The sequence below is a fragment of the Trachypithecus francoisi genome, unplaced genomic scaffold (genome assembly GCF_009764315.1).
Source record: "Trachypithecus francoisi isolate TF-2019V2 unplaced genomic scaffold, Tfra_2.0 Lachesis_group17, whole genome shotgun sequence".
In the NCBI taxonomy this organism is placed as follows: domain Eukaryota; kingdom Metazoa; phylum Chordata; class Mammalia; order Primates; family Cercopithecidae; genus Trachypithecus; species Trachypithecus francoisi.
The window spans coordinates 63,874,305-63,888,762 of record NW_022681462.1 but is presented as its reverse complement, the minus strand read 5'-3'; the positions used below and the strand labels follow the sequence as shown (position 1 = coordinate 63,888,762).

Genomic DNA, 14,458 nt, shown 5'->3' with positions numbered 1-14,458 from the left:
TCCTACTTTTAAGGATTCCCAGATATTTAGGGGGGAAAAAGGGAAAACAGTATACATACACACAAATTTGAAGATAGTAGACAATAAGCATGAATAAGGAAGCCTTGCAAAAAACTATTACTGGCCGGGCACAGTGGCTCACACCTGTAATCCCAGCACTTTGGGAGGCCGAGGCGGGCGGATCACGAGGTCAGGAGATCGAGACCATCCTGACTGACACGGTGAAACCCCGTCTCTACTAAAAATACAAAAAATTAGCCGTGCGTGGTGGCAGGCGCCTGTAGTCCCAACTACTCAGGAGGCTGAGGCAGGAGAATGGTGTGAACCCGGGAGGCGGAGCTTGCAGTGAGCCGAGATTGCGCCACTGCACTCCAGTCTGGGCAACAGAGCAACAGAGCGAGACTCCGTCTCAAACAAACAAACAAACAAACAAAAAAACTATATTTCCTATGAGAGGCCAGGTGCGGGGTGGCTCACGCCTATAATCCAAGCACTTTGCAAGGCTGAGGCAGCCAGATAGCTCGAGCTCACAAGTTCAAGACCAGCCTGGTTAACATGGAGCAACTCCATCTCTGCAAAAGATACAAAAATTAGCCAGGCGTGGTGGCACACACCTGTAGTCAAAGCTACTTGGGAGGCTGAGGCAGGAGAATCGCTTGAACTTGGGAGGCAGAGGTTGCAGTGAGCCAAGATCGCACCACTGCACTCCAGCCTGGGTGATAGAGCCAGACCTTGTTTCAAAAAAAAAAAAAAGGCCTATGAAAGATAAAGACTTGATATCTATGAGACAGTAAGATGTTATTTTACAAAAGAAACACTTTGAGAATGCAAAAGTGATTTTGGAAATAAAAAAGGGATAGCAGAAACAAAAAATTCAACAGAAGAGGCAGAAGATAAGGTTGAAGAAATATCACAGAAAGTGGAACCTAAGAACCAAGAAAAGCAAAGTAGGAGAAAAAAAGAAAGCACCAGTCTAAGAGTTTCAGAAAGAGAGAAAAAATTATTTCTAAAACTAAAATTTTCCAGAGCTGAGGGATATAAATGGCCAAATTAAAAGGAGCCACTGAGCATGCAGCACAATTGACAAAATACGAAAAACAAAACAAAACAAATAAACTCACACATAAGGTTGCTCTATAGTGAAATGTCATAACACTAGTGGTCAAAAGATTCTTAAGTTCCAGAAGATTCTAGAAACTTCCAAAAATCATTCTAGAAATTCCAGAATACTAATGATAAAATGAAGCTATACAAATTTCCAGAGATAAATAAGTTGCTTAATTGTCAAATGTCAAAACAACAGAGATAAAGGAAAGATTCTACAAACTTTCAGAGGATGTTCTATAAAAAGAAGTTACATATAAAGGGTCAGGAATCAGAATGGCTTAAATCTTTCAACAGTAACACTGTAAAGAAAACATGGAGCAATACCTTCAAAATTATAAACAAACATTATTTCCAACTCAGAATTCTATACATAGGCAAACTATCAATCCTATCTGAGGCTAGAATATAGGTATTCACGGTCTCAAAAAAATTTACCTTCCATATGCTTTTCTCGAGAAGCTACTCGAGAAGGTTGTCCTCTATAAAAAGACTAAACTAAGAAAAAAGAAAAGTATCAGATACAGAAAGCAAAAAGATTCAACTTGGAAGAAAAGAACAAAAGAGAATCTCCTGAATGAAAATGTAGTGAGAACCCAGTGAAGGAAAGCAACTAACCAGTCCAGAGTGTGGACCCTCACCACCAAGGTCTCTGTCACTATATCTCTTTTTTAACCTAAGGTAACAATGGATCTACATTATCTGTATTGTTTTGACCATGTAATGATACAATACTTCCTTGGCCTTTCATGCCCTGCTGCTTGGACAGACTGAGAACATTCATTTCACCCACAAAAGTGTTCTACTCTGACACATTCCTGAAAGTTTGAGGAAGTGAGTTTAGGTGCAGAACACATTTACGTATCTGTAGATACTTCTGCCAGATGCCTGGTATTTAGCCATAGACTTCTCAAACATGGTAAATTCATCCTCTTTCTCAGGACTCACTCACACATGACCTTCCTCACTGACTTCCCTAGAAGGGTCTTTTGTAAACTTTTAGGAAAACTGAAGCCAGATCCTAACCCAGAGACTATTCAGTCTATATTTCCTGGCAGTGTTGCTTCTTCCTTATTGCCAGATTTCTGTTTGTTAATCAGTCTTTCAAAACTAAATTATATATTGCTTGGGGGTTAGATAAAAGTGGCTTAATTATTTAGGAAAGCAAGGGAATGACATACACAAGCCTCAACAGCAGGGGAAGGCATCGTGGGATTGAGAAGGAGCACACAAGAGGCTTTTAGGATCCCACTGACATTCTATGTCCTGGTCTCAGAGGTGGGTACCATGTATTTGATTTATCTTTTTTATATGGTACATTTAAGTTTTAGATATGCCTCTGAATGTATAATACAGTTCATAATAAAAAAGAAAAAATTAAATTTCCAGGTTCTCCAAAGGAATAAAATAATGAACTAATTTTGAACCCAAGCAGTTTGGCTACGAGCTTTGGCATTTGCTATTTGATAAACTAACAAATTTTAGGTAGAACTCATTTAAGTCAGGGTTCTACATTTTATTGATGTTTTACATACCATGTGATCATGGCAAGTTAATTAACATTTCAATGTCTCCATTGTCTAATCCGAACAATGGAAAGACAAACTCTTGTCTTCTCTTCTGCCCACAACCAAATGAAGTTTGTGAGGAAGCGGCATTTAGTAATCCCAGCACTTTGGGAGGCCGAGACGGGCGGATCACGAGGTCAGGAGATCGAGACCATCCTGGCTAACACAGTGAAACCCCGTCTCTACTAAAATATACAAAAAATTAGCCGGGCGAGATGGCGGGCGCCTGTAGTCCCAGCTACTCGGGAGGCTGAGGCGAGAGAATGGCGTAAACCCGGGAGGCGGAGCTTGCAGTGAGCTGAGATCCGGCCACTGCACTCCAGCCTGGGCGACAGAGCGAGACTCCGTCTCAAAAAAAAAAAAAAAAAAGAAGAAACGACATTGTTTTCTCTACACCTAATTCCATTTACACTTTTCTTCCTGTTTGAAGAACAAGTTTGGAGAAAAGGTTAACCCCATATGTCTGTTGAGATCCAATTTCAGCTTTCAGGTGAGATTTTTCTAGCAGGATAACAGAATTTTAAAGAAAAACGTTGCCAAATCATGAAGAACAGTAACATTCTACTGCTATTATAGACAGAGGAGTCTACAAACTCTGGAGAACTCCAACAGTACTTTTGTAAATTTCATACAGCACTATGAATAGCCCCCAAATAGTTTCTAAATGAGAATACTATTTTCAAAACTTTTAAATTCTCCTTTAAAGACACAGGAGGCCGGGCGCGGTGGCTCATGCCTGTAATCCCAGCACTCTGCGAGGCCGAGACGGGCGGATCATGAGGTCAGGAGATCAAGACCATCCTGGCTAACACAGTGAAACCCCGTCTCTACTAAAAAATACAAAAAACTAGCCGGGCGAGGTGGTGGGCGCCTGTAGTCCCAGCTACTCAGGAGGCTGAGGCAGAATGGCGTAAACCCGGGAGGTGGAGCTTACAGTGAGCCAAGATCCGGCCACTGCACTCCAGCCTGGGCGACAGAGTGAGACTGTCTCAAAAAAAAAAAAAAAGACACAGATAGGGCCTACTAAAAAAAGACACTTTCAAAGTATTGACAAAGCAGTACAGCCATTTAGATACTCTTCTTTCTACTGTACATACTAAAAAACAGGGACACTGAAATGTTAATTAGCTTGCCAAGATCACATAGCATGTAAAATATAAATGAAATGTAGAACCTGGACTTAAATGAGTTATATCTAAAAGCCTGTGATCTTAACCAGCTTTAACTTTATTAAACACAGCCTCTCTTCCATTTGCCTAATGTATGTATGTACATTCCTCCCATCCCTTCCCCCAACTTTCCTCTCTTTGTATAACATTTCTGTGTTATCTCTGAGAGCTCATACTAACATATATGCATTCAATTTCCATTTCCTACTAAACTGTGGTTTTTTAAAAAAACCCACAAAATATTTTATTTCATATAATATTTAAGGCAGAGCAAAATCAGATATATTCAACCTTCTTTCCTCCAATGTAAAACAGAAATCAAATTAAGAATATGGTGTTAGGCAAGAAAAATAATCATGCTGCATGCCGGCGGCAATCCAGAAAGTTCAACTTACACATGTGAGGGCAGAAAGGGTTAAAATCAAAGAGCCAGGCTGGTCTTGAACTGCTAGAGTCAAGCTGATTCTCCAGCCTCAGTATCCCAAAGTGCTGGGATTATACAGGTATGAGTCACACCACAGTCTCAAAATGTGAATTCTAACAATGAACTATACATCCAAATTTCCTTTAGATTTAGCTAAAGTGACTATGGTATCTAATTATAATGTTCTTTAACTTTTTAGATTTTGGATTAACTCTGAATAATTATTTTTTGCAATTATTTTTGGCAAGAGATTCACTTTTGGTGAATCTCTTAAAAGCTAATCATTGTGAGACTCTGGTTCTGGGACAGCTAGGGACAGTGGTGGTACCTGGAATAACTTTACCAAAGGAAAGCTATTTTGCGAACTGTCCTCTCCAGTGGAGATGGCCAATGTGCTTTGTTTTTTTTTTTGTTTTGTTTTTTTTGTTTTTTTTTTTTTGAGACGGAGTCTCGCTCTGTCGCCCGGGCTGGAGTGCAGTGGCCGGATCTCAGTTCACTGCAAGCTCCGCCTCCTGGGTTCACGCCATTCTCCTGCCTCAGCCTCCCGAGTAGCTGGGACTACAGGCGCCCGCCACCTCGCCCGGCTAGTTTTTTGTATTTTTTAGTAGAGACGGGGTTTCACCATGTTAGCCAGGATGGTCTCGATCTCCTGACCTTGTGATCCGCCCGTCTCGGCCTCCCAAAGTGCTGGGATTACAGGCTTGAGCCACCGCGCCCAGCCGGCCAATGTGCTTTGTAACAGAGCCAGACTGGTTTCCTATCTCCCAGGATTTTGCTCTTTAGTTAAAAGGGTTGTCAATCCCAGAGCCTTTTCGACTGCAGGATCGTCAGGTTCAGATGAGTCTCATGTGGCCGCTGCAACTCCAGATATATGCTCTCGAACAGTGTGGCCTGATGAAACTATGGGACCCTTCGGACCTCAAGATCCGAGGTTCCAGCTTCCTGGGAACATAGGTTTTGATTGTCACCTCAATGGGACTGCTTCACAGAAGAAAAGCCTGGTTCATAAAACTGCCTGATGTTCTAGCAGAACCTTTATCAAGTGAAAGACATGAGTTTGTGATGGCACAATATGTGAATGAATTTCAGGGTAATGATGCACCTCTTGAACAAGAAATTAACAGTGCAGAAACTTACTTTGAAAGTGCCAGTGTAGAGTGTGCAATACAAACATGTCCAGAACTGCTGCAAAAAGATTTTGAATCACTGTTTCCAGAAGAAGCTAATAACAAACTACTGATTCTGACTGTAACACAGAAAACTAAGAATGATATGACTGTTTGGAGTGAAGAAGTAGAAACTGAAAGAGAAGTGCTCTTAGAAAAGTTCATCAATGGTGCTAAGGAAATGTGCTACGCTCTTCGAGCTGAGGGATATTGGGCTGACTTTATTGACCCATCATCTGGTTTGGCATTTTTTGGACCATATACAAACAACACTCTTTTTGAAACTGATGAACGCTACCGACATTTAGGATTCTGTTGATGACCTTAGATGCTGTAAAGTGATTCGTCATAGTCTCTGGGGTACCCATGTAGTTGTAGGAAGTATTTTCACTAATGCAACACCAGACAGCCATATTATGAAGAAATTAAGTGGAAATTAACAGAAATGTCCATTTATTTGCTGTACTATTTGTATGTGATCTTTGGATTGATCTGTAAACACTGTCAGACTAAAGTTTTTAAAATAGACTTATTTCTAAGTATTTATTTCAGCATTTATGAATTTACAACATTGGCAAGTGATTTGGGACTTTAAAATTGCAAATCTTCGTTATTCATATCATTGAATACACATTGAGCACATCCACATTGTATGGGATGTGGTAATTAGCTTGTAACCAGGGTATGATCTGCTATTGTTATTTCTCCCCTTTTTTGGAAAAAGGTCTCAGTTTTAATTATTTTCTTCCCAAAATAAATCACACATTTGGTTACAAAAAAAAAAAAAAGCTCATCATTGTAGGAGTTGCAGGTAGTTAACCCTGGCTCTACGGGCAATGTAAATCAATGCCAATAAGTTTTCTCCTACTCACTCAGCCAATTCTAAAGTTGCTAGAGTGCAGTGGGACCCTCAGGAGCACAACAGATGACTGCTTCAATAACTATACTGACAAAGGGATTTTTAAATATACTAGTTAATTTGACATCAAACAAAAAAATACACTGGCTACATTAATGCCAAGATAATGAATTGCAATTACATCAATTACATTTTGAATTTTTAGTAGTTTTCGGAGTAGAAGAAAAAGAAAGAAATCACCTGTAGTCACACAAGTGCTCTGAATTATGCACATATTCTTATGAAAAATGCCAAGTTACCACAACCTAAAAATTTTTCTTTATCTACAATAAGAAAAATTAATCAACAGTATACAGTTTTAGGACCTACATGCTGAAATATGTTCCTGGAAGGAATCTGCGTAAGCTTATTTTTACTATGTCAAGAATAAAGATGGATTTGTAACTGTGCAAACATGGGAGACTCCTGGGTAATGTCCCCTTTGTTAAACATATTTAAACATTTTATCTAACTCTAAAGTGGAAAGTTAAAAAAATGATCAATCTGTGGCTATTTTTAAACCCAGGAATCAATTAAAAATTTTAGATGCTAACAAATAGGGAAAGCAACAAAAAGGATGTAAGTCAGGGGAGAAGCAAAGCACCTAGCCTGGTGTGGTTTAAAGATAAGGTAACCTTTCCAATATTTTCAATGTATGTTTTCAAATAAAAATATAAATAATCTGAAAGCATAGATAAATTCAGTTATAGTATACATAATCCAATCACTAAAAGCAAAACAAAGACACCAAGATTCTCAGAGCTTCTAGCTGGGCTTCTTCCACTACAGTAGTATCAACTCTTCTCTTAAAGATACTCAATAATGGTCAGGCCAGTGGTTCATTCCTGTAATTTCAGTACTTTGGGAGGCCAACACTGAAGGTTCGCTTGAGCCCAGGAGTTTGACAGCACTCCGGGCAACATAGCGAAACCTCATCTCCATTTTGAAAAAAAAAAAAAACCTCAGTAACTTTTCCAAATACCAAACTGAACACCCTCTTTCTATAGGACTATCTCTCCTCCATCTCTGCAGCTTGCAACACTGACTACAAACTCCTCTGACTCCTTCCAGTAACTATCCAAGATCTTATCCTTATATATCTCTCTCATCTCTGCAAGGTTAAAAAAAAAATCATGTATTTCACATGCGATAGTGTACAGATAAATATCCCTCAAATGCAACACCTTATAAATTGACAAGAAAAACTGTATCACCTAGTAGAAAACTGGCAAAGAATTTAAATAGGCATTTCATAGAAGAAGAAATCCAAATGGCCAATAAGTACGTTCTAACCCTGCTTAATAGTTAGGAAGATGCAAATTGAAAATTATTTTTCAATTGATAGATGAGATGTCATTTCTCATCTATCAGCTAGGCCAAAATTAAAAAGCATTACAATGTCTAATACCTGTATGTTTGCAGGAAGTGGGTACTCTCATACATTGCTGGTAGAAGTGTGAATTGCTAATCTAAGTATGAGCTAATACAACTTTTTCTGGAAAGTAGTATGGTAGTAGCTATTAAAGAATATATACACTCTTGAAAACAGATGTCTCTTTTTCACATTCTAGCCACCGAGGGGGGAAAAACTAATGTATATATAATACATATACACACACACGCATGCATGTGTACAAACACACATATATATGGACATAATATTTAATGTACCACTTTGTTTTGGTAGTGGCAAAAATTAGAAGCAATCTGAGTCCATTAATAAAGGAGTGATTGAAAATTTATGGTATAGCCATACCATGGAATCCTCTCCAGATATTAATAAACACTTAGATTTATATCAGTAGACCAAGAGGTGTTCATGAAATATTGTTAAGTGCAAAATAAAGATAAGGAGTAGTATGTAAAGTATGATATATTACTTTTGTTTAAACAAAACTTCAAATACCTCTTACAAGTTTCTGCTTCTATACAGAGAAAAGCATGGAAGGATACACTCCAGGCTCTTATTTGGCTTCCACGATAAGGGTTTTTATAGGGAGAGGGAAAGTACTTCATGAATTCCATTAAATTATAGTCATAATTTTATAGTATGCATCTTTTGTGGGGAAAATTGAGCCATAGCTTTCGACAAATTCTCAAAGGGATCAATGAATCAAAAAAGATTTAGGCGGCAGGTGCAGTGGCTCACACCTGTAATCCCAGCACTTTGGGAGGCAGAGGTGGGAGGATCACCTGAGGCCAGGAGTTCAAGACCAGCCTGGGCAACATGGTGTGACTCCATCTCCACAAAAAAATTTTAAAATTAGCTGGGCATGGTAGTGCACATCTGTAGTCTCGGCTAAATGGGAGCCTGAAGCAGGAGGATTACTTGAGCTCAGGAGATGGAGGCTGCAATGAGCCACTGCAGTACCACTGCACTGCAGCCTGGGTGACAGAGCAAGATTCTGTCTCAAAAAAAAAAAAAGAAAGAAAGAAAAGAAAATTATGAATCACTGTGCTATATTGCTTCTCTCAACAGAACAGCCTAGGCAACATAGTGAAATCCCATCACCACAAAAAAATTTTAAAACTCAGCCAGGCATGGTGGCACGCGCCCACAGTCCCAGCTGCTCGGGAGGGTAAGATGTGAGGATCGCTTGAGCCTGGGAGGTAAATGCTGCAGTAGGTTGTGATTGCACCACTGCACTCCAGCCTTGGGGACAGAGCGAGACCTTATCTCAAAAAAAGAAACTCATCCTTGTGTTAACTACCAATAACTAATTCAACAAGGATTACCCATGGCTGCTAAAACCAAGGACAGAAAAGTAATGGAAAAACAGGGTAGACACAGTCTCAAATTATCACCCCATAGTATTCTTAGTAACTACAAACTGGATGAGGTGCCTCTGCAAGAGAGATGTGGGAATCACCATCTTAACCAAGTGATCAAACTTAGGTGATGGCATCATTATTGCACACCTGCCTTTATATCTGTTGATGTGATATAAGATGTGCCCATCACCTTTGGAGTATTCTTGCTAAAAATGCTTAATCTGAGTCTCATCATGGGGAAAAACAAAAATCAGAAAAATACAAAATGTGGAAGAGACATTCCAGCCTAGGCTCTTCAAAAAAAAAAAAAGCCAGAGTTATCAAAAAAACAAACAAAAAAGGTAAGGAAATTGTTCTGAATTAAGATAATAAAGAGATGCAGCAATCAAATCCAATGCATCAATTTAATTGACTCCTCAGTCAAAAAGTGAAACATCTATAAAGGAAACTTGTTACAGTGGGAAAATCTGAACATGGACTACATATATCAGATGGTGGTACAGTATTGTTAATTTTTAAAGAGTGATACTGATATTGTGATTTTAGAGATGACTTTATTCTTAAGAGAAATATGCTGAAAGATCCAGTGTCATAATGTCTACAACTTCAAGTGGTTCAGCCAAAAAGAAAAAAACGTGTGTGCGTGTGTACTTTCTGTGTAGACAAAGAGGGTATGAGAGAAAGTAAACATGGCAAAATATTAACAACTGGCAAATCTACACAAAGGGCAATACAGAGGATGGGTGCGGTGGCTCATGCCTATAATCCCAGCACTTTGGGAGGCCGAGGCAGGTGAATCGCCTGAGGTAAGGAGTTCGAGACCAGCCTGGCCAACATGGTGAAACCCCACCTCTACTAAAAATACAAAACTTAGCTGGACATGGTGGTGGGCACCTGTAGTCCCAGCTACTCAGGAGGCTGGGGCAGGAGAATCACCTGAACCCAGGAGGCGGAGGTTGCAGTGAGCTGGAATCACACCACTGCATCACAGCCTGGGTGACAAAGCAAGACTCCGTCTCAAAAAAATAAATCAGATAAAAAAGGGTAGTACGGGGGTATTTCCTTTCACTATTCTTTCAGTTTTTCTTTATGTTTATCTATTTTCAAAATAACAAAATTGGAAGGGCAAGGTCATTAACATTCTCTGAGCACACAGAAGGGAAGAATGATACTTTACTGAATAAAAGTCACCTTGTAATTAAATGCTCAAACAATAAGCTGAACATACATATGCAAATTTGTCTGTAACTCCAACTTGCCATTTTGAAACAGGACTTTCTTCCTGGAAACAGGATCTTTACCAAACCTGTATGCATTTCTTGGAAAAGATGATACAAAGCTGCCTAAATTTAATTCAATGACTTAAAAGGAAAAATTAAATAGGCAAAGGTTATTTCAGGTAAACTGAATGTACACTGAAAGATAAGAATATCTGTATTTTTCCACATGCAGTAAGTCAAAGGGACAGGAGAATTCAGTCCATATTCAGGCAAGGAACATTTAAGTTGATCATCTTACCTCCTAAAGCCTAGCAGTAGGCTACTTCTAATAGACTGCAGTGAGAGAGGCAATGTATTTGATTCCACTGCAAAAGAAGATGACCATCATTAAATCTCAGACCAAATTTAAAAACCCTGCATTATCAAATTGAAAACATATTTATATCAATACCTTTTAGCTTTCATTTTGGAAATTGTATTTAAAAAATAAAAAATGTTTTCATACAAAATTAAACAATGCAGTAATATATATCTGCAATATAAGCTACCCTTTTAATGTATTTTTAAATTTCATGAATATATACAACTAATTAATTTATAAATATCCTTTCCTATAAATGGCAATTACTAATATACCAGCAGACTCAGAGTCAGCCTGGTACACATACTGAGGCTGTATGTTGTTGGACATGGTGGCACCATGAAGAGAGAGACTGGTGGCACCATGAAGAGAGTCCTACAGGACTTTTGTTCTTTAAAGATAGTAGATGAGAGGAAAAATTCTTTTCTCAGAGAGGTGCTGGGTTCTGTTGAACCATTCATACTTTCTCATTTCATTTTTCACTATGATCAAGGACCTGCACTCACACAAGAGTAACCACCTAAAGTAATAATAAAACAGGTCACATGTCTGTTATGTAACTGACTTATATTGATCTTTCACTTTTCTGAGTATTTGTTCACTCTACTACTCATTTGGACATTTAACAGTCTACAACCTTGTATGTTTCAATGGTGACATTATAAGCCCGATTTAAATTGTGTAAGAATCACACCTTACACTGACTCTTCACATAACCCTTGCCAAACTAGCAAGGGATGAGATCACAGTAGGCATTCCCTGAATTTATTTTTTCCTGCAATTGTATTAAAATGGAACCATGTTATAAGTAATTGAGTTAATCTTTTCACTATAATGGTAATGTGGCTATTGAATAATACAAAAAGGATGGGATTAGAGAGGAATTCATAGTAGAAGCAAATTCTGAAGACAATAAATACAGTTTAAGTGAAGGTTAAGATACCCTGTTTCATTAAAGAAAAATCCCATGGGAAAAGTCATGGTCCATTTTCAGTGTTCATCTCCCCAAAAGTAACAAATTAACCCACACACGTAAGGAGAATTGTTTTAAATCAGCTCCTATATTCCTTGAACAAGGAGCCTAAGTTTCTCAGTGCTTTTACAGCATTTGAAAATCTAAGTCATTTTTAAAATGACCTGCACTGAGTCACTCAAGGAATTTTAAAGGGAACACAACCACATGCCTCTTAGCAACTTTGAATTTTATATGATCAAATTAATTTTCCACGCCTACAAACACAAGTAGGAAAATGTTCTCTACTACTACAAAATGTAATCAAGATAATCCATTTACTCTTCTCTACTACCTGACATTTCCTGTGAGGTAGTAACCAGTAGTGCATTCCTAAGAGCTGCCTAAAGCACATACCAGCAATTATAGAATGAACAGCTCTTCAAAGACTTGGAAATCAAAGCTGGAGGGGAAGGCACCGACAGGAAAAGCTCAAATACTTGGCAAACTTCTTGGCATTTTTCTTTTTCAAATCTAATAAACAACCTCTTGAAAATTCATTTTTATACTATTCAAAATAGTATTCTACAGAATATTGTCAAGTTTTTATTCATTAAAAAGGTGACTAGAAACATCTCAGCTGGAAGGCTGCTGACAAAAAGCATCTAGTTTCCTTAGCAACAAACAAGCCAGAAAAATCAAGAGGTTTACAACGAAGTGGAATGGATGATATGATAAAAGGAAAAGGCAGCTCTCGTGGATCCACCTCGTGAGCCCAGATTCCTTTCTTGTCAGTATGGAAAATCTATGTATTATACAGAGTGGAAGAAAATCAATACACTCAGATAGCAGCCAGCAATAATACTCAGTATTTAACTCAAATAACTACAACAGTCACCATTTTTCATACTGGACACTTTGCCTTTCCCTTACAATATTACAACAAATATTTTAAGTGACATTCACAAGTAATACATACCAATAACCCGGTTTGTATAAAGCTTCCACCTATACAATTTGAATATAACATTAATGAGAGCTTAACTGTTAACATTTTAGGGAGCTAAAAGTTAATGTATGTCTGTGTTTTGTTTGTAAATGGCATATTTTTCAGAAGATCTGAAAAACTGTCAAGCAACACCATGGACATGTTAAAAAATAAGGTCTCTTAAGAATGTCTTATTTATTAATTAAAAATAAAATGCAGGTCAAGCGCAGTGGCTCACACCTGTAATCCCAGCACTTTGGGAGGCTGAGGCAGGTGGATCACTTGTGATCAGGAGTTCAAGACCAGCCTACCCAACAAGGTGAAACCCTGTCTCTACTAAAAATACAAAAAATTAGCTGGGCATGGTGACACGTGCCTATAATCCCAGCTACTTGGGAGGCTGAGGCAGGAGAATCGCTTGAACCCAGGAGGCGGAGGATGCAGTGAGCCAAGTTTGCGCCACTGCATTCCAGCCTAAGTGACAGAGTGAGACTGTGTCTCACAAATAAATAAAATAAAATAAACATCTTACTTCTGGTTCTGAACATCTTACTTCTGGTTCAAATCACTAACCTTGGGCAAATCATTTAACTTCTCTATGCCTTTAGTCATCTATCAATGGAGATAATTTTATTTACATGTGATAAGCATTATAAAGCACCCTAGCATTTAAAAATGTTTAGTAAACATTTGCTGTGTTTTTGTTAATGAAGACTAGAAGTCTTTGTAATAGATGTTAGTTTAAAAAACACTTCAGAAACAATATCACATTTGATTTTCACAACTCCCCCGAGTTGGGTAGTAATACCCTAAAAAGTGAAGCAGAGAGGTTAGAAGACTTCTTCTAAATCACATAATCGGTGGCCAAATTATAAAGAATATCCACGTCTTCAGGGTCTCCAGTCCAGCCTTCAGTCTAACACTGTATTACATAAAATATTCAATGTCCTTACAACATTAAAACTACTTCCAAATTATCCACAAGTTCAGCTCATAAACCATTTTATCAGCCTGGCTTTAACAAAACATATAAAACCTTCCTTGCTTTCAATGCATGAACCACCCTGCATGCCCTCAATAGTAACTAAATCTATCAAGTTTACTGCTAATGTTGTATACTTACAAAATGATAATACAAAGTCTAAGTTCCCATTTACTGCTTCGCTTCTCAATTCAGCTTGAGAAAACGTATCACTATTAGACAGACATCCATTTTCCTGGAGATAAAGCATATATCAATGAGAATACATCTCAGCTAACAATATTTTGATATGCCAAAGTTCCTGTTTTCCTGATTCTTTGAATCACCATATTCTCTGATTTTCTAGAAAAATACATAAGCTCAGAAATTAAATTTTAGCAAAAATTTAAAGATGACATTCCAACATTCCAAATTAAATGCTTATCTTCAAATACAGATGATCTGATGCCTTTAGAGGGCCTTACTTCTGGGATAAGTTTACTACTGAGGATACTAGAACAATTCTCCCATTTAAGATAAAACAAAAATTCAATGGATTAATCTAAAATATTCTGGGGCATACAGTTTGGCCAGGATCAAATTTAATTTAATTTAACTCAGAGAGGCTCATCACTTGTCCCAACATCACTTGTTTAACAATTTAAAGGCCGGGCGCGGTGGCTCAAGCCTGTAATCCCAGCACTTTGGGAGGCCGAGACGGGCGGATCACGAGGTCAGGAGATCGAGACCATCCTGGCTAACACGGTGAAACCCCGTCTCTACTAAAATATACAAAAAATTAGCCGGGCGAGATGGCGGGCGCCTGTAGTCCCAGCTACTCGGGAGGCTGAGGCGAGAGAATGGCGTAAACCCGG

The 14,458-nt window shown here is 38.3% G+C and overlaps 2 protein-coding genes across 2 annotated transcripts in view; one reads left to right on the top strand and one right to left on the bottom strand.

Moving 5' to 3' along the window:
• Positions 1–14,458, bottom strand: part of LRPPRC (leucine rich pentatricopeptide repeat containing) — a 121,295-nt gene that overhangs the window by 69,964 nt on the left and 36,873 nt on the right. The window contains exons 13-14 of the mRNA XM_033175848.1: positions 13,746–13,839; positions 10,620–10,686 (exon numbers count right to left, since the gene is read on the bottom strand). Coding sequence (XP_033031739.1) covers positions 10,620–10,686; positions 13,746–13,839 — 161 coding nt within the window. The remainder of the gene's footprint in view (positions 1–10,619; positions 10,687–13,745; positions 13,840–14,458) is intronic.
• LOC117062383 (methylmalonic aciduria and homocystinuria type D protein, mitochondrial-like) lies at positions 4,548–6,219 on the top strand. Its single transcript, XM_033175849.1, is given in 4 exon segments — positions 4,548–4,657; positions 4,994–5,277; positions 5,279–5,743; positions 5,745–6,219. Coding segments are annotated over 4 exon segments (885 nt in total). The 5' UTR covers positions 4,548–4,648; the 3' UTR covers positions 5,872–6,219.